The following is a 25,268-nucleotide window of genomic DNA, read 5'->3' as shown; positions in this document are numbered from 1 at the left end:
TTATAATATTTGCTTAAACATCAGTTTGCCTATTCCATTTTCTTTTTTAAAGAGGAAATATTTTCTCAGTGATTCTGGAAATACTTGGGAAAAAAATTCTAACTATGACTTGTGCTAACAGAGCTATTAACAAGACAATCTAAAAAAACAAAAGTAAATGATTTTTTAAATTGGAACTCTAGCTCTGTTTTTCATAGAGTAATAAATACTGTTAATAGGTATGAAGCTCTACAGTATATGCAGGGATGATAATCAAAATGCTTATCAACCGGTAAGGCAAGGGTGCTGCCCTTCGGAATGGGCTCTGGCCTTACGTCAGGAGCAGAGTCCTGGAGGCCTCCTGGTGCAGGTGTTAAACATTTAGGTGCTGGATTCTGGATGAGGCAGGGTGCCATGGTGTGGCTGCAGGAGAGCACTAGAAAGCTTAGGACAGCAGCCATATACCAGCCTGTGTGGAAGCAGATTACTACTTTAACAACCAGTACTGCTGGACCAGGACATTGTAGCTTATATCAGCCCCACTTATATTACAGAGCGTATGTTACATTTTTATTGAGCGTTGGCGGAAATGGAGACTTCAGTGGTGTAAAGTTACATTCAGTTCCTCCAAGCTGCTGGTCTGTAAGTCTTCCGGGCATTTGCTAGAAGGGGCAGAGGAGGCAAAGAGGAGACTCAGAGTAGATTCAGAGTCCCTGCAGTTGGTGAGTCTTGTCCATTGGACAGAAAGTGGGCTGAAATGCATGATGTCCTCCACCAGGGTGAGAACCAGGTCTTTGTCTTCCTCACCATTATATCTCTAGCACCTAGACCTGCTTGAGGCTCGGTAACAAATGAATGAATGGTTGGAAGTGAATGACTGTTTCAAACATAGGTTTTATATTATTCAGGTGACAGATCAGGAGACAGATGCCACTGAAAAGAGAGTTTGTTACTCACAGTTCCCAAGAGGAGAGGGCATGTCATGCCATGCAGGACCATGTGAGGAAGCACCAGGGTCGGTCGGGAGGCAGAGGGAGCGAGGGGAAAACATGGACAAGAGCGTTTACTGTGGCCTCTATGGGAATGAACAAGTGAGGCAGGCTGAACAGGTTTAGGATTATTGGCTGGTTGGAACAATTTCAGTGGGCTTCGGGGTGTAGGGGCTGTCCCTTGTTGTCTGGTACCTGGTCCTGGAGAGATTAGGGCAGCGGGATAGTGGCCCTGAGTGTCCTGTAGAGAAGGCGATGGATGTATGAGCTCCAGATTGGTTAGTTTGCATGTGAAAGGCGTGCTCACAGGCTAATCATTTACTATCTCTAGGAATTGGCTAGTTGTGGGAGGAGTGGTCTCTCCAGGATCACCAAGGCCCCAGATGTCAAAGTGTCAGAAATACAGAAAATAAAAAGGCATGATTAATAATCTGGCCACCTTTGGGAAATGATGCAAATATCCCCTTTATCCTTAAAAGTCTGATGTAGGCAAGCAGAGATGTTTTCTTTCTCTTTGTATCCACATTTATTTTTACGTCTGTGGGTACTGTAACATAGCACTTAAAGGTAATAATTATAGATTTATTAAGCCCTTACTCTGTGTTCACTACTATCCTAAGAACTTTACATGCATCAACCCAATTAATGTCCACAACACCCCATGCAGTATGCACAGTTTATATTCTCATTTTATACATGAGGAAGTAGAGCCTTGAGACGTTCCATAACTTAGTCAAGGTCACGTAGAGTTGTGATGTGATGCTCTTATTCTCTCTGCTATACTCTGTCTCCCATTCATTGTATTCCAGTTACTTGCTTGCGTGTCTGTTGATGAAGCTAATTGTAGCAGCTCAAAACATTGAACAATTCTTCTCACCTGTGTATGTCCAGTCTCCAGCAGAGAGTAGGCACCGTATAAACCTTTGTGGAATCAATAAGTAAAGCCTCCATCACCTTTCTCTTTAATTTGGTCAATGTGGTAAGCAGCCCATTGTCTAGTGATGGTACAGGAGCTGTCCTGAGGGGAGAAAACCTGTTTTATGGATTCCTGTTCTTTATTTGACATTGTCTAAGAGTGGGAACTTGGGAAGAAAGACGTGTACGACTCTGCAAATGGCTGTTGCTGTTTTGTGGTATTTATGCCTTTCCTAATCTAGGTTCCACAGATACTTGCTTTGTAGGACATGGCCTTTAGAAAGAAGTATGTGAGATGTGTCCTTGGGAAAACTAAGTGAATGTGCAGAACGTATTCCAACCCAGGAATGTTAACAGGAGAGACACAGCTCCTGCGCCTGTCATGTGGTGGCTTTCCTGATTGTCTCCTCTGCTCCGTCTTTCTCCCAGCGTGTCACCAGTCTTGTTTCGGGTGTTCAGGGAAGAGCCGCCATAACTGCACAGCCTGCCGGCCTTCCCATGCGCTGTTGGATGGGCGGTGCCTCTCCCAGTGTCCGGATGGATACTTTAACCAGGAAGACAGTTGTACAGGTGAGTATGTAACATGCTGGGGCGTATTCCCTGTGCCCGTATTTTGTCTTCATAATGCAGCCAGACACTGTAATTAGAAACCTTGTCATACCGGGGGTCTAGGGTTGGGCTGTAAATCCTCGTCTTGAATTTATAGGAGTAAGGGTATAGAGCGAGGGAAACAAGTGAAATTCTCTTCTTCCAATGAGGAAGCATGGATGAAGTGAAAAAAGAGAATCAGCTTTATGCTATGCATACAACGAGGTATGGATTTGATGGTGGTCCTCATGGTGGCAAGTTACCACAGGTTCCTATGCATTTGTGTAGGATCAGGCATTTGGCGTGAGCTTGGCAGTTCTCAGCCCCACTTTGCCTGGCTATAGCCTAATAGAGCAAAAGGAGAGAGAGATATTTATTTTCTTCTTTGACATGTCAGTCCAATATGTTTTTAAGAGCACCTTTATATTTCAGTGACAGAGATTCTAGAAATTGCTAGTTGAGATTAGTGCAGAGTTTTACTGGAATCGACAAAGCACTAAAATTTAAGCACCTTATTGTAGCACTGTGTTTTCCTGTATCTGCAGAAAAAAAGAAAAGACAAAACACAGTCTGTCATGATTACTGTTTTATTTCTAAAAATAGACTGTTGAGACCAGCTTTATAAAAGGAAAAAACCATTATTATAAAATTGTATGACATGTATTTCTGAAGTCAGAAAACATAGTAAATTTATAAAATATTTGAAGAATAATTTCACACTTCTTTGATCCATCTAGCCTCGAACTCCAAAGAGGAAATTTAATGTGAACACAAATTTAGACGATTGAAGATCAATATTGTATTTCTTCTGGAATTTCCTTTTTCCAGGTGCCTTTTTAATCTCTCTAGGCCCCCGATGGGTTGCTTTACTTTAAACACTCTATCAAGCTCAGTGGGGAGTGTTCCTGGTTTTTTTGCAGCTGGAGTTGTCCTTGAAAACTGTGGTGTGTCCTAATGTGCTTTCCCCCAAGCCCAGTGGGTTTTCGTACGCGTGAAATTGTTGGTGGGGAGCAAAGTCTGGGTTGCTCTGACTTTTCTCTGTCTCCGCCACTGCCCACGTGAAGCCAGCAGATGGATGGCAGCCCACGCAGTGGGGCAGCCAGGTCACTGGAAATACTCTGGCAGGGAGGAAGAACGGGGAGGTGGAAATCATCCTGAGAATGCTAGTATCTTTCGGACCGGCATGTTCAAAGTTAAGAGCCTCAGGAATGTAGAAGGGTTGAGAGTTAGTGCCAGCCTTCTAATCAGCAGTTCATTTTCTTGCTTGCTTGCCTTTTATTTTTTTAATAACTCCTTATCTTCTCTTGGCCTCTCGCCAGAAGAAGTGAGAAGCGATCGGCTTTACTCGAAATCTGTGCCTTTGCTTTCCACCAGCTCGTGCCAGAAGGGAATTCCTTGTCATCAGTTCCAGCAAGCTCTACCCAGCTCCAGCCCCTCACCTCCCCCACTCTTGGAATCAGACACGCTTAGCCCTCCTCGTCCTTGGCAGAGCCATCCTTAAATCTCCTTCCGTGCGTCTGCTCCTGCTGCCCGCCTTGGCACACAAATGTGGCTGCAGCTGCAGCCTTCCTTTCTTCCTTGCCATCCTTGTCTTTATTGCCCACACCTCCTGTGACTCACTTGTTTTTTTCGGTGTAGTACCTCTTATTAATTTGGTGGTTTTTCTGGGGAAAACACAGCTTTGACTTAATTCTGTCTAAGGAATTGAGCTTCAAATCCCACTCAAGATAACCTCTAGAAGAGAACTTTTTCTATTCTTTGTATTTTAATTAAGTATTGCTGCTAAAACAGGCATCCGTGTTGTGGCCTGAAGGGAAAGCGTGGCTGGCCTCTGATGCTGGTGAGAAGTTTTAGTATCCCTTGCTGTGTGCCGTTGCCCCTCTGCCTGCCAGGAATTTCTGGGAAGCAAAAGGTCTCCCTCTTCTCCGTGTCCCACTTTTTGAATCATGGTATTTTAGGGAGGGGGAATACCACTTACTTTTCTGTTTTGTGACTTTGATCTGAACTTCCTTATTTACATAGATGGGGATGCTCATGCTGTCCCCTTGGGAATGTGCGGCCAATGACTCTAATTTTTGTGGTTCTAGATTCCATGTTCTTGGATGATATTTACATTGACCCCAGAAATGCAGTCTCTTGGGTCAGGCCTAAGGTGTGCCAGGCCTACTCAGGAATCTGCAAAAGTTGAGTAGTGTTTGAGGTCTACTCTTAATGTAATTTGTGGAGTGCATTAAATACTTCATGTCCTTGCATGCTGAGCTGATAATTTCAATCCTGGTTTTTGTTTTTTACCCTAGAATGCCACCCCACCTGCAGGCAGTGCCACGGCCCCTCGGAGTCTGACTGCATCTCCTGTCACCCTTATGTCACTCTTGTTGGTGGAAAATGCAGAACCAGCTGTAGAGAAGAGCAGTTCTTCAACCTTGTGGGGTACTGTGCTGGTGAGTGAAACCTCCTCCATAGTCTCAGAAATCTCTGGTCAGAGGCTAGGGTTCTTCATACCAGCTTAAGAAGGCTCTCATACTTGTCTTTTGTCACCAGATTAAGAGCTCTTGTTCAGGAGACATTTGTCTCATATCTGGGGATCACTTCACCACCCCCTGTCAGACACTGAGTAAATATTTGTGGATTCAAATGGTATCTTCTAATAACTCTGTTGCAATTCGTGAAAAAAGTAGAACCTTATATTAATGAAGATCGAAGTGATGATAATAGGATTGTGTTTGCATGTGGTGCCCTTCAATTTAAGAGAGAAAAATGTTTCTTTAAAACAATCACTCCGAAGACTCTCTCCCTTTTGTCTACGTTATCTCCTGTCTCTTGCTGTGGAGAACCTTTGCCATCAGCCCCAGGCACAAAAATTTAGGGAGATTAACCTAAAAGTAAATGAGTTATTTCAGGAGATGGGATTTTTCCTCTTCGTTTTAGAACTCAGCTCTCAAAAAGAAATAAATTAGGAAAGCAGCCTGGAATTTGGATAGTGATGCGGAAGCCATCCAGTGTTTGTGTTCGTCCATCCATTCATGCAGCAAATATCTTTAAGTGTCTACTAATGGTCGGATCCTCAGAGTACAAATAAAAAGAAAAGAAAGAAGGATGAATAGGACAATGACCCTGCCCTCAAAGAGCTTACAGGTTGGAGAGAGGGATTTACAGACTAGTGGGTTGTTATATATTTCTTGGCCTATTATCCAAGTTATCAGAAAAACTTGAAGAGATTTGCCTACAGCAGCTGTTATCACAGCTCTGCAGGGCTTGACCAGGAGGCATTCTGGGATGCCACTGGGCAAGGGGGAAAGGTGAGAAAGCTAGTCTCTGGTTGGTTGCATGCTGACCTGGCTGTAGGGTTGGTCCCTGGGCAGGGAGGAATTGTGGCCAGTTGTGGCTGGTAGTGCCATGTCCTAGGTGATCCATTCCTTTTTGCACATGAGCTTAGCTAAAGACTAAGCATTGGGGTCCAAGGTCTATACCCTACAAAGACTGAACTGTCAAGAGCAGGGCTGCAGCTAAAAAATGCTGGGTTCAAGGCAAAACCCAATTATAAAGACTGCAGACATTTTAGGGGCAACAAAAAGTAGAAGCTCACAGATTCTGGGCTTGAGACTAATGAGATACCACACTTGCTGTAGGGTGTGGGCCTTTTGTCCGTACTGCAGTTGTAGTCAGGACTGACTTGGGAAGTGGGCAAATGGGAGGCATTAGTGCCTACCCTTGAAGAGGAACCTGGGGATGGCAGGGGCTGATTGTTATTATAGTTTGTAAGCTTGAGTTCAGCTACTGATTCTTACTTTAGGATATGAAGGGGCAGCTACCATGAGAACTAAGAGTTTCCTGACATTGTTGAAGCACATTAGTGGATCTTTTCTGAGAACCCACTGAGCACAAGGTGCTGAACTGCTGTTTGAGGGGACACAGAGATCTTCCAGGCTACTTAAGGAGACGAACCAAAGACACAAGTGCGGTTAACAAATAGTACAAAGCAATTTGTGGATAATAGCACCAATAGGCAGTATGAGTTGTAGGACTTCAAAAAATATAGAAAGTGTTGTGGAGGAGGTAGAACCTAAAATTCTTCCTGAAGAGTAGCTAGGATTCAGTTAGACAGAAGGAGTCAGGTGGGTGTTCCAGGTGTGGTCCACCAGGAGGCGCGTCCAGAGGGTAGAACATATGTACCGTTCAAGGCCAGTGAGTGCTCCAACCTTGCTGAAGAACATGGTTTGTATTAAGGCATATTAGATGAAACAGGTGGGAAATTTAAGTTGGAGTATAGAGTACAGAGAACCCAAAGTTCTAGGACTAAAAGTTTGGACTGAATCTTGTGGGCAATAGGGCCCTGAGAGTTTTGGAGAGGACTGTGGCTTGACTAAGAGTGTGTTATAGGTAGGAAATCTGCAAGCTGTGTGGGGGATGGACTGGAGCAAGGAGAGATTGTAGTCAGAGAGAGGGGTTAGAAGGTTGGACCTTCAGGATGGCTTTTCTATTTCCAACCTATTCTGCATGTGGACCCTGAAAATTTTATGCTGGGGCATATTTTATAAATAAATGTTTATATAAGGAGATTGGAAAATTTAACTTTTAATGAGCTCTGTTCTCTAAAATGTCCAGAGCCCTCTTTGATAGTAAATTAGGTTATTAGAGTTGCATTAATTTTTTAAGGCTAATAGTGGACCATTAGAATAAAGAATCATAGGACTAGACTAAATGACTCTGGAAGTCCTCAGCCCAAGAAGAGCTGGTCCCACTAAGGGACAAACCTTGGCTGTCCTGGGAATAAAGTATATTAAGTAAAGGTTTTAAATAAGGTAGCCATTGTCTGGTGCTGGAAATCTATTCTTGAATAGAGATTGGTACATCAGTATTTGTTACAGAAAAATTTGGCCAGTAATTTCAATTGTCGATCTTTCAGAGAAAGGCACTGACCCCAAAGTTTACTTTTTCAATAAATATATGTCCTTTCTAAACACTTCCCACTTCTCTCTGAAGCACTGTAGTGCATTCATTCATTTAGGCTTCATAAAACATATACTAAGCACATGCTCCATGCCAGGCACTGTGCTAGGCTCTGTGGATGCCCAAATGAATGAGATATGGTGCTTACATTCAAGAAACATACATGTAGTGAAGGAAAGGGCTGTGTGTTGAATATGATATTGCTGTGGATATGAGATGAGCCTGTGGGACAGGACCCTGACCTACACTGAAGGAGGTATGTGTGTATGGAGTGGGCACTGAAGGCTTTCTGGAGCATGTGGTAACTCAGGTGATTTTGAAAGATGAGTGAGAAGTAGAGGGGTTTGGAGATTTAGAGGGGAGAGCATTCTAGAAAATGGGCCAAAGAATATTATCTATTCAGGCACCAACAAAGACTAGAATGCCAGCCCTGAGTATGGGAGTGGTGGGACTGAAGCGGAAGGAAGCAGGGCCATGTCATGAAGGCCTTTGTGTATTCTGTTTAAAGATAACATACTTTGTCATCAAGGCTGTGGGGATCTCTTGAAGATTTTTAAGGAAGGGAGAGTCACGGTTACATTTCTGTGAAGAGAAAGATCTGAAGAAGATTATGTAGAAAAAGACAAGACTGGGGCCAGCCCAGGGGTGTAGCCATTAAGTGCGCATGTTCCGCTTCGGCGGCCCGGGGTTTGCCAGTTCGGATCTCGGGTGCAGACATGGCACCGCTTGGCACACGATGCTGTGGTAGGCATCCCACGTATAAAGTAGAGGAAAACGGGTACGGATGTTAGCTCAGGGCCAATCTTCCGCAGCAAAAAGAGGAGGATTGGCAGCAGTTAGCTCAGGGCTAATCTTCCTCCAAAAAGAAAAAAGAAGACAAGACTGGAGCAGAAAGAACTTTAGGAAGTTGTAGGAATCCAGATGAGACAAGCCCTTTAGTGAGAAAATTGCTGAGGAGCTGAAGAGAAAGGGGCATGGCTTCACTAAGTATTAATTATATATTAGGTTGACCTGTGTGAGATTGCTGTTTTGTGGGCACAAATTGTCAAATAGCGGCAGGTTCACATGGTTCAACCTAATAGAAGCAACAGAAATTGGCAATCTTTTAGCCCTAGGGGCTAAGAGAGAGGGAGTTTTCGGGATGATTTCCAGGTTTCTGGTCAAGTACATTTGAGGAATGGGACTAGGAAGAGAATGTGTTGGAATTTGGACAAGTTGACTAACGGGTGACCATTGGACGTCCAGGGGAGGCTGTCCAGGAGAGGCTGAGGGTCTAAATGAACACAGATTTTTCCCGTAGCCGCCAGGAACTCAGATGCTGTCTTCATTTTGCCCTGAGCCTAAAGTCCTGGAACTTTTTTTTTTAACTGAAGTGTTGCTGCAGACAGGTCAGAGTTACCCTCATGGAACATTTCAGTGACTTTTATCTAAACTCAGGAAGGTGTCAGGAGGAGCCCTGTGGTGATAGACAAAGCAAAGATAATGCACCCCATATGGTGTCATCAGTGGAATGTATAGTCATTGCGCTTGGGCAGCCCTAGCACAGAGCAAGGACGGGGAGGACCTCTCTGCTCCCTCTGTCGCATCTGAGCTTTGCAGGGTGGTAGGATTTACTCACGGGATTTATTCTTTATCTGAGGTGTACCTAGGATCATCATCAGAGACCTCTTAATTGCACTTAGTTGTTTAAGAAAGAAAATTACATCTAATCTATCACACAGACAAGAAGAAACACGTCCTGGGAACAGGTCCAGTAACCTCCATGTGTTATCACATACGGAGGTGTCATATGTGTGGGGTTTTTTCCTCCAAGTCTGTCAAAGCAAATATACAGTTTGTGAGAGTTAGACCAGGGCTGAAGGTTTTCAACAAAGATAAATGAACTGGGGTGAGAGGCGAAAGTGGATAAGATTGCAGCAGACATGGTTAAGTGCTATGGAAAGCCAAGTTTTTTCTTCATAGATTTTTTTTTCTTTATATTTGCCCACATCTCAGCAACATTATCCCGAAATTCCAAAGCCTGGGGTGCTTTCTCCATTTGTCTTTCTTAGCCAAAACCTTTTTCCTGTTCCTAGAAGGGGGTGGGAATTAAAAAGAAAACATGAGGGAGAAATATCCAAATGCAGATCCATAAAGAAATGCCTTGGGCTTTGTAGAATGCCTCATGGGATGCCTGTACTGTTGAGTTCTTATGTAGAAAAGGAGATAATACTGAGAGTAATATTGTAGAGGGGAAGACTGGAATATTTTATTTTATTTTTTGAGGAAGATTTGCCCTGAGATGACTACTGCCAATTCTCCTCTTTTTGCTGAGAAAGGCTGGCCCTGAGCTAACATCCATGCCCATCTTTCTCTACTTTATATGTGGGACGCCTGCCACAGCATGGCTTTTGCCAAGTGGTGCCATGTCCGCACCCGGGATCCGAACTGGCGAACTCCAGGTTGCCGAGAAGCAGAACGTGCGCACTTAACCGCTGCGCCACTGGGCCAGCCCCCAAGACTGGAATATTTTAAACGGCTGATTTGTTAGGGTGGTAGAATTCTGGGGAATTAAAAATTTGTTTGTTTATGCAGTAATTTTTTAAATGCGGGTTCACTTTCTTTGTAAATCTGTGCCAAAAATGAAAGCAGAAGAAGACAAGTGTCAGTAAAGAAATATTGCTCTGAGTACTTTCGTATTGTATTCCGGGCTACTCAAGTTGTTAGTGATAGTTAATAAGTGTTGCGTGCAAAAAAGACTCCTGGCTAAGGAGATTTCGGAAGCTCTTGGTTAAATAAAGTTAAGCACACTTCTTTATTGCAGGATTTCTCAGAACCTTAAATAAGCAGATGTGCATTGTGATTCTCTGAGATGAAGGAGGCTGGACATCATTTCCCAAATATTTAGCTGCAGACCCCTCCCCTTTGTTGATTATAGCCCCTCACAGAGCTGACCAGTGGTGTGCAGAACAGCCTTTGGGAAGCCCTGCACTAACTGATGTTAATATATTGGACAATTTGTTGGCGCTCCCTGAAGGTAAAGTGAAATAATGAGCCTGTACTCCGATTGCAGACTTCCTGCCTTCCGTTCCTCTGTCCTTCCCTCCCTGCCTGCCTGCCTTCTTTTCTCTGTGAGCAAGCAGAGGGGGCACCGAGGAGGCTCAGGTTGGCCACTTTCTTGTCTGCTGAACAGCACAGAGGAGCAATCGGTAATTCTCCTCCGGTGTCGGGTCTGAGAAGTGTTTGCTCTCTGAACATGAGTGAAGCTATTTGTTGACTGATTAGAAACCTGTTAACATTTTTCTTCCAAATCATGTAAAAAAAAAAAACGTTTTGAGTCCCTTCCATGATTTTCCCCATTCATTGTCATCATTTCTGAAAGAGGGCCGTAAAAAAAGTGGTGAAAAGTTGAAACGCACAGATTAAAAGAGCAACAAATCCTTGTTTTGGAATAAGCTGATAGAATTGCAGCAGTGAGTAATGAAAAAAGACCAGTTCAAGTTGAATGCAATTAAGGAGCTGGGAAGGAGCGCTGAACGAGCCCATGTACCAGCTTTCTGCCGCAGAGAGGTGAAAGCCAGTTCTGTTTTACGGCGGCTTCTACATGTGGGAGGGTGGGTTGGCACTGCCCTACATCTTGCTGTAGCTGCTCCTGTGGCTATAAGCTGAAAGGAAGGAAACTGCTACCATAAACGTGTAGCAGTTACTACCTTATATTGATCGTCAAAATCCTACCCATCCATCCCTCACAGCCTGGCTCAGATTCCTTCCCTTCTAGGACCGGCTTCCTCTTGGCATCTCCCACATTGTAATTCCTAGTATGCTTCTTGTTGCTACCAATTACCTAGCACTTGGCATGGACTAGCTCGTGTTCCCTGTGAGTGATCTTTTCATGGTGTCTAATAACAGGTGACTATTCTGAGGGCTTATTATGTGACAAGCACAGTGCTAATTGCTTTGAATGCATTTTGCCATTTAATATATTAATGATGATCCTCCAAGGTAGGTACTAATGTATCTCCATCTTACATATGAAGAAACCAAAGCACAGAAAGGTTAAGTAACTTGCTCAAAATGGCAGAAGTCGAAAGATAGAGCCAAGATTTGAACCTAGAGCATGTGATTCTAGAATCCATGTACTTAACCATTGTCTTGTACTCTGTGATGCCAAATACAGTTGATTATGGCAACAGGGACTCAAGAATGACTTTTTGATTGGCAGATTAAAAGGTGGATCATCAGGGACTGGCAGGACAAGATGGCTCGGAGAGGTACTGTTGGGAAAAGTTGTAAGAACTTGCTAGTCTGTTTCCAATGCTAAGGAAGCTGTTTAGACTGCCGTGTGTTCTTATTATATATATCCTTATTAAATGAATAAACTTTAAAGAAAAACATTAATGCATACTAAATTTAAATAATTTATGTCACTCGTTTAATCTTTTTCAATGGGTACATAGTTGCATTTTTTTAATAGTTTTAGTCTACAGCTGTGTATTTCTTTGCTCACTTTTCTTAAATATCACTTTTAATTTATATATTTCCACGTGTTGGCAAATATTGGAAGAATCCATATAAGTGTCATTTTTTTTGTTAAGATTATGATAGTTAACAACCTTGTGAAATTACAGTTGTACATCAATCATTATTAGTCGTGTTTTAGGTACACCAATAAGTATCATTTTTTTTTTTAAAGATTTTATTTTTTCCTTTTTCTCCCCAAAGCCCCCCAGGACATTGTTGTATATTCTTCGTTGTGGGTCCTTCTAGTTGTGGCATGTGGGATGCTGCCTCAACGTGGTTTGATGAGCAGTGCCATGTCCGCGCCCAGGATTCGAACCAACGAAACACTGGGCCGCTTGCAGCGGAGCGCGTGAACTTAACCACTCAGCCACGGGGCCAGCCCCCCAATAAGTATCATTTTTAATGACTAAATAGCATTCCATTATGTTTGTGTAACTTACTTTGATTGGCCGGTTTCCTGTTGTGGACCTGGGCGATAACAATCAGGAGATAGATTTATGACGTGGTCCATGGTAGGTTAAGGATGGCTTCCAAGGCTTCAGCTGGGACGAGGTCTGTTTCTCATGTTATTGTTAATAGCAGTAATGATGCATTTGTGGAGTTGTATAATTTTCAAAGGATTTTCTCACTTATCTTTTCTTCTGATCATGCCAAGAAATCTTCCTGCAGAATTCGAAATAAGCTCAGTACAGTGCCTAGCTGGCGCCTAGTTGGTGATCAAGAAATGTTTGGTGAATGAATGAGTCAAGTCTGGCATCCTAATGTATACTCTAATCCCCTCTGAATGCATCGTACGGTAATTACATCAAGGATTTTTCTTCCTTGTGTGACCCATTTTTATACTTATCTCTTCCTTTTCACATCCCACTTGATTCTATCTGGTCCTATTCAATCTCTGTATTTTTTCAATTTTCTTGTATCTTCTTTTTTTTTTAACACTTGCTTATTTAGTTTCCTTATCTTTTTCTACAACATACTTTCTTTTCTTATTTCTCATCTTGTCGCCCTATCTCCTGTTGCCTGAACTTGAATTGCATACCCAGTCTCTCTCCAGAAGTTTCAGTGATTGTCTCTTCCTTGTTCTCCTGATTTGTGCTTTAAGAGACCACACTCCGTGGAAAGATGATTGAATGTTTCAAGGCATTTCTTTTCTTTGAACTTTCCCTTTCAGAGAAAAAAAACATGATCTATGCTTAAATTGAGGCCTTCCTAAATTAAAAAAAAAAAGAACTTGTATTTTCTCCTTCATGTGACTTTTACTAAACAATATCTTACCTAGCTTTAGTAATGACAAAAAGACCTCACTTATGTTATAAGCTTTCAGCTTGGCAGGGCTCCCACTGAAGTCAGGATTGCTGTTGTCTTCATGAGAACTACAGGCCATGGCCGGAATTGCAGAGCAGACTTGTAAGGGTCTATGCTTAAAGAACACAACAGAATTTAGACCCGCAGGTTAATCCTCCTCAGTGCTAAAGATAGCAAAATTGCCAAGGCTACACTCACCCTACTTTTCTTACACATGCGTAAATCACTGTGGTTTACATGTGATAGGGAAAAACAATGACTTAGATGTAAGCACTATCATCTGTATACAGTGTCTGTTCTGGTTGGACCTACTACAGATAAAGAATGATAGTTAATGTTTATTAACCACTTACTATGTGCCAGCTCCTCACAGACATTACCTCGTTTAATTCTGACTACAACCCCAGGAGGTCAGTCCTGTGATTAGTGCCATCTTCATTTTATAGCCTGAGAGACTGAGATTAGAGACATTAACCAATTTGCCCAATGTTTCACAGCTAGTAAGCAGCAGAGCTGGGCTTTGAAGCAGTGCCGCTTCAAGGACACACATGTGAACACTGTGTCATCCTTCTGCATCACCTGATCTAGTTCCAATAAGACCTTCTCTGCTTCTTGGCAGTCATATATTATTTGCAACTCTTTTTGATGCTTCGTCATCTTGCCCACCATGGCCTTTCCATATGCACGCGCCACACTTACCCTCAAGTCAAATTTCACTCAGAGCGGTTTACGGCTTTGCTTTCTTTTTATTTAGGTGATCAACATAATCTGATAAAAAGAACAACAGCAAAAAACTTCCTCACCTCTTCTCCTCAAATGTCTGTGTATCTTCTAGGTACCTCTTTTTCCTCATTCCTTCCTTTGAGAAAGAAGCTCCCTCACCCTGGCCCAGGGAGGCCCTCGTTCTGTGACCCAGAGCCCATCTGCGCCATCACCTTCATCAGCTGATCTTTCCAGTCAGATATTTCCTCTTCTGCTTGCTCATTTCATTTCCCTCCTTCCCTCTTTATCTTTCCCTCTCTTCTTCCTCCCTGATTCCCTTTCCTCTAGGACCTTAGTGTCTTTCACAGCCTTCATCCAATCCTTGTTTCTATTTTCTCCTTAGAGTCCATCTCAAGTGCACACGTGATGAGCATCTCAGGCCCTCATTTCTGTCTGTCTACCTTCTGAACATCTGATCCACAGGAACACCATACTCAAAAAGCTCCAAAGAAAGCCCGCGTCTTCATTCCCCCCACCTACCAGGTCCTTTTCGTCCTTCGCCTGACTTTATTTCCACCCACTACTGATTTTTCAATCAGTGTAATTCAAAACAGTTGAGTGACAGCTGGCTTCCTCCCTACCCCTACTCCACATTGTAATCACTGCCACATCTTGCAAAGTTTGAGTCCCTCTTGTTCCCTTTGGGTAGAATATTCTCTGGTCCTCCTTAGACACCTATTGCGTTTTAGGTGTGGTTTGCTTCTGGCAGTAGACTTGTTATGAACATCTCAAGGGAAGGGTCTGAGTCTGACTCAATGCTCTGTCTCCTGCAGTAACTTTCATGTGCCTCACACCCAACTGACGTTCCATAAATGTTAACTGAAGTGAGCATTTTTCTACTTTAGAGGTAAACCAAGAGTAAACATAAACTGATGGGAGGCTAGGTACAAAAGCATCGAGATACATGGATGGGAGTAGTGCTCATGTCCTCTTGTTGGCAGCAAGTACTGGCACCAAAACTGAGGAGAGAGACTTTGCTCTTACATCTGACTCTGCCTCTCACCCCCTCCTTCTTCTGTCTGGCTGTCTCCTTGGGTCCTGCTGCAGCCTTCTCCACACATTTGTGAGTTTGTCAACACTGGGTAGAAATCACTGTCCTATAATGTTAAGGTCAGTCTACTGTAGTGGGTTTTTTTGTTGTTGGTTGGTTGGTTGGTTTTTTCAGGATAAAACAATAGCTACAGACACTGAAAAAAAGGGGAAGTTTTGTTTGTTTTATGGTTTCATACTAATTTAGAGCCTCAAACAAAAGAACGCATGATTTATAAGAGCTCATGGGTGGGCTAGGACCAAAGTAATGATCAAAAGGGGAAGAGAAGATACTTAGTTCTCTTCTGCCATCCATGTTGTTTTCTGGATTCCTTCTGTACTTTCCCACACATAGAACCCCATCAGTTTTAAAAGTGGCATCAGACTTCGAATTCTCTACACACCCTAAGGGCCCTGAGTTTTGGCAAGAAATGATTTCTTTTTCGCCTGATGAGGAACAACTACAAGTGCTGATTGTTTTAAGCACTTCCAAATGCATTTAATGTGGTTGCATTAAGAACCTAATCAACTGACAGGACATTATTAAAAATCTCACTGTGTGTCTAAATTTGTCTTTATAGGTCATTATTTATCAGCTAAGGAGTCAATACCCCATAAAACCAGCATTCAAAGCCATTGCTTCGACAGTACACATTTACTTTAATATCTTCAAGCTTTTTTGACTTTGCTCCAAAGACATGAAATAAGTCATTTTACTGCTGTGTGCTTCCATCCATCATGATTGTGGGTAATCCTCACTGATCCTCAGAGCGGAGCCTTTGTGATTTGAAAAAAGCATCACACAGTGATGACCACATGTAATTTCCTCACAGCTCCAGGGTGACATATTAGAGGATATTGCAGCTACTGAATCAAAATATTAATTTTTTATCTATTTAAATTTTTAGTGTGTCTGCATGCTGTGCATACTTAGAAAACAAATGGAAGCCTCTGCTTGCTTAAAAACAAGAAATGTATTTATTTCTGCTCCAGCTAATACTCCGTTTCCAGGCCCCCTTGTAATGTGTTCATTAATTTGTTTGTTTAAAGTGCTAATTCACTGGGTTGGTTAGCAAGCAGCCACATATACAAACAACTGGAATTCCATCTGCCCTCTCCACTACCACATGCTTATTATATACCAGTAATCTGAAACAGGCTAAGCATAAACATATCCTGGGTCTCTCTTCTTTGTCATCCTTAATGAGTCTTATATTTAAAGACTCTTCACTGTAATTGAAATAGTGACAAATAAAGATTTACTTAACTGAGTAGCAATGGAAATACTCTGAGAGACGGCCTCTGGAATAGGCCCTGTTTCTAAGCCTTAGTGGACGCACACTCACCATTTAGACATATTCGAGGTTAGCCTCTTTTTTTGATTACAGACAGGAAGGTCAGATGCAAAGGCTTAGTGCACAGATGGGGCTTTTAGGATGGGACTTTAATCCTTGCAGAGGCTGCTAGATTGCTGGGTTGGAAACTCAATTCTCCTATTCTAGTAACTGCTGTCCTGGTACAAATTAAGTGGTGACAGTATAAACTTCCTCTAGTGTATCCTGTGAAATTGTTTCAAATATTACCTGTGGGGAGGAATGGGAGTGGAAGGTGGGGTAAAGAGGGTTATAGGGGAATTCACTATATTGTGAATTTGTCTCTCTGAAAATACTGCCATTCTAAGGCATAATTTCTGACGATTGTGTTCCTACAGTGTGGGTACAGCAAGGATCTGAATTAGGATTTGTCAGATGGTCACCACCTACCAAGAGGAATTCAAGACTTGCCTCTAAATCAGCTTCATTCTTGGAAAATATGCCCATAGATTTTACTGTAGGTGAAGTGACTGGCATCATAGCAGCTCCCCAGGATGCAGAGTCGCCTCCCGCAGTGCCTGGAGACGGGGCTCACAACCTGTTAATTATGTTTAGATTGTATAATTAATACATCTGGCTGGCCATGGGGATATTTCTGTCTTCATTATCTCAAATTGTACTGACAGGGCAGTTGGAGATTGTCACACACACAGCCAAGACATGCCCTTTTCCTCTTGGCCTGGAGTGGATTTTGTAAACCAGGTGCTGCAATCTACGTCGACCTTTTCATGGGCCTCCAAATTCCCCACAATTTCACAGTATTTTCACTCCAATAATTTTTTTTCTTTCATTCAATAAATCAGTAGAGGCTACCTACTAGATACTATTGATTTGGTCAAATTCTACTTTGTTTTCCTTTTTTTTTTTTTTTTTGAGGGAGATTAGCCCTGAGCTAACTACTGCCAGTCCTCCTCTTTTTGCTGAGGAAGCCTGGCCCTGAGCTAACATCCATGCCCATCTTCCTCTACTTTATATGTGGGATGCCTACCACAGCATGTCGTCCCAGGCGGTGCCATGTCTGCACCCAGGATCCGAACCAGCAAACCCTGGGCCGCCAAGTGGAACATGCGCACTTAACTGCTGCACCACTGGGCTGGCCCCCTTCTTTGTTTTCCTTTTAAAGGCATTTTGGAAGCTTACAATTTGTGAAAAGGTCTTCCCCAGTCATGGCTGAAAGACAAACCATTGGTGTGTCATTCTTCCTTCTCTAGGGACACCTGAGATCTCCAGTTCTAGTCATGATAGGTGTCATGGACTTATAGTATTCTTAATATTCTTTTTTCGAATTTAAGTATAATTAACGTACAATATCCTCTTAATTTCAGGTGTATATCATGGTGATTTGATGTTTGTATACATTACAAAATGAGCACCACAGTAGCTCTAGTTTCCATCCGTTACTGTACAAAGTTATTACAGCATTATTGACTATATTCCCTGTGCTGTACACCACATCCCCATGACTAACATTTTGTAACTGTAAGTTTGTACCTCTTAATCCCCTTCACCTGTTTTGCCCATCCCTGCAGCCCCTCCTCACTCTGGTAACCCCCAGTTTATTTCCTGTATCTATGAATCTGTTTCTGTTTTGTTTGTTCATTGTTTTATTTTTTAGATTCCACATATAAGTGAAATCATATGGTATTTGTCTTTCTCTGTCTGACTTATTTCGCTTAGCATACTACCCTCTAGATTTCTCCAGGTTGTCACAAATGGCAAGATTTCGTTCTTTTTTATAGCTAATATTCCATTATATAGGAAAACTGGACAGCTACATGCAAAAGCCACGAAACTGGACCACTGTCATACCCCATAAGCAAAAATAAATTCAAAAGGGAGTAAAGACTTGAATTTAAGACCTGAAACCATAACACTCCTAGAAGAAAACATAGGGTGTCAGCTCTTTGACATCGGTCTTAGCAATATGCTTTTGGACAAGTTTCCTCAGGCAAGGGCAACAAAAGCAAAAATAAACAAATGGGATTACGTCAAATTAAAAAGCTTTTGTACAGCGAAGGAACCCATCAACAAAACAAAAAGGCAGCATACTGAATGGGAGAAGATATTTGCAAATCATATATCCGATAAGGAGTTAATATCATATATATGAAGAACTTACACAACTTAATATCAAAAAAACAACTCGATTAAAAGATGGGCAGAGGACTTGAATAAACATTTCTCTAAAGAGGACATACAGATGGCCAATAGGCACAGGAGAAGATGTTCAACATCATTAATCATCAAATGCAAATCAAAACCACAGTGAGATACCACTCACGCCTGTCAGAATGACTGTTACCAAAAAGACAAGAAATAAGTGTTGGTGAGGATGTGGAGAAAAGGGAAGCCTCATACACTGTTGGTGAGAAAGTAAATTGGTGCAGCCACTGTGGAAAACAGTATGGAGGTTTCTCAAAAAATTAAAAATAGAACTACCATATGGTGCAGCAATTCCCTTCTGGGTATTTATCCAAAGAAAACGAAAACGCTAATTTGAAGAGATATATGCACCCCTATGTTCACTGCAGCATCATTTATAATAGCCAAGATATGGAAGCAACCTAAGTGCCCAGCGATAGATGAATGGATAAAGAAGATATAGTATTCTTAATACGTCTAGTCTAACATAAGCCCCTTGAGAACACTTTAGCCATGGGATGTTATTAACAGAGAAGGGTCCTCTACAGATGTAGTGGAGGGAAGGAGGGGAGAACAGTGGGGACCCCTTTCCCCTCTCCAGCAAAAGTTTCATAGTGGGAGCTGCCGTACGTCAGAATTTTCTTGGATTGTTGGTTCTCTGCTGTGGTTCTAATGTCTTCTCCCATTACTAGTTACCTTTCATTCAACAATTTCTCATTTAAATCTGTAGTAAAAACACAGAGATCTCAGTAGATAGACTGGCAAAAGACGGACACACACATACACACACACACACATTCACAAACCAATTCCCAGTTGCCTTTAGGATAACATCCATAGTCCTTTTCATAACTTACAAGGTATTTCAAAACTGGTGCAGCCAGGCCCTAGGTGGGTTTTTTGTATGTTCTTCAAGATCCATCCATATTGAACTTTTTCATTTCCTTGAATGTATCCTTTTCTGTTCAGCTTCTGGGTTTTTGCCCAAGTTTTCCCTTTTCTTGGGACCCTTTCCAAACCCTCTCACCACTGCCCAGCTCTTCGAGCAGCTATCTCCCACTCAATGTTCACGTCTTGGCCTACTCTGGGAAGCCTTCCCTGCCTCCTAGAAGTCTGTTATAGACTTCCATGGCCCCTGTACTGACCCCATTAGCATTTTATGGGATGTTTGTAACAGTGTCATGCCAGTCCTGCATCTCAGTGTCTGCCGTATGCTCTCTTCTTGCTCATTCGCTGTGCTGCCATCTCTGTTGCTCTGTGACACAGGACTTAATATGGAGACAACCACCTTTAAGGCAAGATGCACAGCCCAAGTCCACTTTACTGTTGGATTCTTGAATATTCCACTTGGCTGCCTCCAGCCTGTTCTGCAGGTGGGGAAGGAAGGGGCAAAGTGAATGATCTCTCTGCAGCTTCTTTCTCACCAGCTTGAAGGGTTTTTCTAGGCTAGGGTACAGAGGTGGAGAGTGCAGGGGTTGTGTTGGTGGCGGAGGGACTGAGTCTCTTAGCTCCAGTTCACATTCAAGCTTGTTTTGTCTTCTCCCTGTGCCCGGGGCTCTGGGAACTTGGTATCTTCGTGGGTCTAAGTCTTACAACTTTCTCTGGAAGCACGTGATGGCCTGTGCTTCCTGGTCCAATGGGGGGTGGTTACAGTGGTTGAGGAAATAACTCTCTGGTTGATATCTCAAATTGTTGTTTGATTACATATATTTCACACTGAATTGTAATTATATATTTAGGGTCATATTTTCCCACCATACTGAAAGCCCTTTGAGTGTAGTAAACATTTGAACATTTTTGTTGTTTGAAAGAAAGAATTTTTAAATGCTTAGCCTCACTTATAATAAAAGAAATACAAATTAAAACAATGATATAACACCAGTTTTCACAAACCAAATTAGTTAATATTTACTATCTTTAAATTTCTTTGTGCAGGCAAAGTTATGATGAAATAGTCTTATGAATGGCTCTTGGATGTGTAAATTGATAGAAATTTGTAATACCTACTAAGAATACATTTTTTCATGCCTGTAATGGTTAAAAGCCAGCCCTGGTGGGCTAGTGTTGATTTGGTACTCTCACTGAGTGCGGCCCGGGTTCATTTTCCAGCCAGGGAACCATACCACCTGTCTGTCGTCTGTTGGTTGTCACACTGTGGAGGCTGCATGTTGCTGTGATTCTGAAAAGCTCTGCCACTGGTATTTCAAATGCCAGCAGGGTCACCCATGGTGGACAGGTTTCAGTGGAGCTTCCAGCCTAATACAGACCAGGAAGAAGGACCTGGCCACTCACTTCTGAAAAAAATTGGCTGCAAAAACCCTATGAATGGCAGTGGAGCATTGTCTGATACAGCGCCAGAAAGAGAGAAGATGGCGCAAAAAGACAGGCAGGGATCCACTCTGCTGTCCACAGGGTCGCTAGGAGTCAGAATCCTCTTGATGGCACTAACGACAATAAAGTGATTAAAAGTATATGCTCTGGAGTCAATGTGGATGTGACATGTGTGAGCAAATGACTTAACCTCTGAGTCTGTTTCTTCACCTTTAAAATGGGGATAATAGCATTACCTACTTCGTCTTTTCAAATGAGATTATGCATTTATAATAATTAGCATAGTACTTGATATATATTCAGAGCTCAATAAATGTAAGCAATAATAATAAATGAATTGTACTCTTTCGATATTGTCTTTTAGGAAATAATCTAAAATGCACAAAGATCTTATCACGGCCTTAATTATAAATTGGAAAAATTGAGAGTAAATGTTCAAGTATAAGAAAGATGGCAAATTTTTTGTTTGTTTGTTTTCAATGCTGGACTATTATGCAGCCCCTAAGAAGCATGCTGACAAAGAGTCCCTAATGACATGTGGAAATGCTGTTGGTGTTGAGTAAAAAAAGATATATGACAACATTTAATATCATCTCATGTATGTAAAAATCTATATATGTAAAATTGTATAGAAAAAGAACAAAGAGAAAAATGTCAATATCAGTAGTTATTTACTCTTAAAGGGTGGTTTTTATGTTTATTTATACTTTTTAAAAGTGTTTTCCATATTTTCTTCCATGGCTTACTTTGTAGTCAGAAAAATAAAACTTTAATATCCCTGTTTGAGCCCCTCTTAGCCTCTCTCCTGTGTAGAAGGTGACAGTGGCCCCCTGAGCTTGAGCCTGAAGCTGCTTACGAGTGGTGCCCAGTGGAACTGGCCCCTTGTAGCCTGTCATGCCTGAGTTCTGTAGTCTGCCCTCAGGAACCACACTTTTCTTATTGTAAGTCAGAACCCTGGGATTAATCCTTAAGCCTTTGTTCCTCTGATTTCTGGCTTCTTTTCCTGCACGTTGTTACTCATTTTGAGCTCTCCCGAGGAATTCTCTTCTTTGAAGAGATTTTGACTGCAAGCCTCTCAAGACAAAGGTGTTTCCTAGGTTTTAAGAATTTATTTTCCTTTTCTGGTTGGTTTAATAAAAGTCAGTCAACCTTCAGATTGACTTCAGAGCGGGATTTCTGAGCATATTTATTTTAAGTGGTCTTCTGTTGGGAGCTTGTATGTGACTGAGCTGGGAAGGGAGGTGTGCATGGGTGTATTAACATGAGACCCACTCAGATTGTTGTTTTGGAATGAGTCTATTCATAGAATTGGATGTTGAGTATGACTTTTTAAAACATGCATGAAGGAAAAGGAGTGAATACAATTAGTAAACAGAAAGAGTTAGAGAGTCCAACTTTCCAGACTCAGGTAGTTGTAGTTACAGTCTTATGTGTAAGGTAGAATTATAAACTAACTTGAATTAATGTAATGCTTTGGGCAACATGAAGTTGATTGTTTTATATTTTCGGGTGTCATTTATTGATTTCTCCTTGCCTCTGGGTACTCACTCCATCATGCAATGTGATATATTGGTGATTGATCTGATGCCTTCTTAAGGCTTAACATGGAGCCATGGAGAGAGGAAGAGGCCTTGAGTGATTTTGGAGTCTCTGCAACTCGTGAGCCCTTTCCACTGGTTTCTGGTAGCTGTATACCAAAATATGATGCAAACAACCATGTCTGGTTTAAGATCTCCAGAGAATGGGACTTGCTTAGGAGGACAGAAGAAGTTGAGGGTCATAAGGAACCTCTACATTTATCAGACAGTCAGAGGCAAGAATGAGGACCTGGCCAAGAGGAGCACAAAGATAAACGTGGGTAGGGGTGAACACGGGGTCAAGGAAGAATGGTCCAAAATGTCACGTGTTGCAGAGATTGCAGGCGGGTCAGGAATTAGAGGAGGCCTTTAGATTTGGTCATTAAGAAGTGGTCAGAGACCTTTTCAAGGGCAATGCCACAGTAGTATTGTGGAGGTTGAAAGCAAATTATAGTGAGGTAAGGAGTTAAGGAGGCAAGAAAGTTGGGTGGTAAAGGGAAGGCAAGAGATGGGGTGCTTGTAGAGAAAAGCTTTTGGGGGTTTAAGTAATGCAGAACATGTTTGGAGATTGAGGTCAAGGAGAGTGAAGACAGATGTAGGTTAAAGATGCAATAATGTTGAAATAATGTTGAAAATTGGATCAAGATTGTGGGTGGAGGAATTAGCCATTTCATCGTGTGAGAGGAGAAGAAATTAAATAAAAGTGAGGAAGAAAGATGTTTTGAGGTTGACAGGAAAGTGTCAGAGGTACTCACGCTTGATGGACTGAGTGAAACAGAAGATGAAATAACCTGGCAGAAGGTGGAAGGGTGGGCAGGGTTGGGTGGTGACTGGAGAAGAGTAGTGAGGGTTTAAAAGCAACTGCCATGAGCATCCATAACCTAGCTCTAGCTTCCTCTAGAAGTAATTAATACACATTATGCTCCTCATTTAAACAGCTTCTAGAGATCCCCAAGAGCAAACAGATCCATAAATATTTATTTATGGTATCTCCAGAACACTCCAGAGATCTGCTTACTTTCTCTTCAAAGCATCCCTCAGTGGTTATTCTTTTTCAGTTCTCTAATTGCACACTAGAGAGAGCTTGAGTAAGATGCAGGTGGTTTTCAGAGCCCTGAACACCTGCAGATCTTGTTGAGGCGTGCCTGAGCCCAGAACTCTCTGTAAACGTTGCTTTAAAGAGGAAGAGGCCATGACTTTTCAAATAATGGAGCCTTGAATCAGTAATGTTTCCTGGGTTTCCAATCCTAACATGTACCCACTCAGTAAGGTGATCCTAAAACACAGTCACCTCCATTTGCTCCGGCAACTTTCAAAGCTTTCTGAGTCTCCCTTTTGCACACGTAAGACTGTCCTCCTGGCACGGTGAGGAGGGCACAGGAAAAAGAGAACAAAAGGTTGCCATTGTGTGGAAGCCATACACTAAATCAGGGGGAAATAGCCTCCTTATCATATTTCTCTCAATATAGTCATCATTTCCTTTATAATTTACTAAAGGGCTATAGTGAGGATTAATTTGGCTCTTAGGATATCAAGAATTGCTCCTACTATTGGCAAGAGGCTGCCTGTAATTTGAAACTCCCAAAGTTCAGTGAAAGGTCAGGGGCTGTTAGTTTGGGCGCTGCTAGGAGTCAGCATTTTTGAGAAGGACACTTTTGGTTCCACTTCTGAGTGGCTGTGAAGGTCACACAAAGGCTTCTCCTGCAGATGAGTGGTTGCTGGGGGTGGGATTGCTCAGATGACCAGCAGTTAGAGAGCTTATCACTGAGGGTATAGAGAAAAAGACCTGTTTTAACAGATTTCAGGGGACAGGCAATGTTTTATTGACAAGGATTTTTTAGTCTAAACATCACTAGAAATCACAATATCTACAAGACTTTGAGGTGAAGCAAGATGCATCTGGTCTCTGAGTGGTGCATTGGCAAATGCAAATGGTGCTTTGAATCCTACAGGGCAAGATGGAAAGGCCCTATAATGAGAACTCTTTCTTCTCTTTTCCTAGGTTTTTACTCCTTTTTCATTTTGGTGGGTAATTCAGGATTTGTGGATTTTCTTCCACCTTTGGGGTGGAAGATGGTAAATGGGACTTAGGGAGGATGGTAAATGGGACTTAAGGGTAATTACCACTTAAAGCTTTTCACCTACAGTGGGAGCTGAACACAATGAAGTTCTTTAGTTAAAGGATGAGTGTTATATGGGAGAGAACAAGATATAGTGCTGGCTGTACGAGATAATTGGTCTTAAAGCTTTAGTCACAACTGGTACAACAGAGCTTCTGTGAACTATGTATCAGGTCGTGAAAATGACTTTTCAACTTACGAGTCTTCTTCATAACTTTACCTCTAGTTAAAGACTAAAGTTGTCCACCAACTCAACCATTCCTTTACACCAATGCCTGAGACTGTATCCTGACTCTGGAAGGCCATGTCTGTGAGAAGGAGCCATGTGAAGGGCACTGAGCGTAGCTCAGGAGCACTGTGAATAGGGGCACGCCATACTCGAGTTCTCGGGGCCCTTGGGGCAAATGTTGATAGTACTGAGGATACTGTTTTTGTTAGTCTGACAGTTCTCTCTATACCCCAAGCAAGTAGCTGTCACATACTGCCCTAGTACTTGAAGGTTGTTCAGTTGCAAAGGGGTGAAAACTCAGTTGCTGTGCTGGACCTTAGGCATTTGCTAGAAACCTCAAACACACAATTTGCACAGCTCCCAAGTTTCTGCTTTACAGGCACATCCTGCGTTTGGGCTGCCCTCTGGCTGGCTGTGCTACAGCGGTGGGAATTGCAGTCCCTTCTGCCCTTTGGTGGCGTGATGAGACTTGGTGCTCA

At 42.3% G+C, this 25,268-nt stretch overlaps 1 protein-coding gene across 5 annotated transcripts in view; it reads left to right on the top strand.

Annotated features, from left to right (window-relative positions):
* The window catches only part of FRAS1 (Fraser extracellular matrix complex subunit 1), a 419,338-nt gene that overhangs the window by 228,015 nt on the left and 166,055 nt on the right, over positions 1–25,268 (top strand). For all 5 annotated transcript variants that reach the window (XR_011437076.1, XM_023637884.2, XM_023637883.2 and 2 more), the window contains exons 19-20: positions 2,313–2,453; positions 4,769–4,912. Coding sequence is in view for 4 of the 5 variants with exons in the window: in XM_023637884.2 (XP_023493652.2) it covers positions 2,313–2,453; positions 4,769–4,912 (285 nt within the window). In the remaining variant the exon portion in view is untranslated. The remainder of the gene's footprint in view (positions 1–2,312; positions 2,454–4,768; positions 4,913–25,268) is intronic.

This window comes from Equus caballus, chromosome 3 (genome assembly GCF_041296265.1).
Source record: "Equus caballus isolate H_3958 breed thoroughbred chromosome 3, TB-T2T, whole genome shotgun sequence".
Classification (NCBI taxonomy): domain Eukaryota; kingdom Metazoa; phylum Chordata; class Mammalia; order Perissodactyla; family Equidae; genus Equus; species Equus caballus.
Note: the sequence above shows the minus strand (reverse complement) of the source record. Positions and strands in the feature narration are given on the sequence as shown.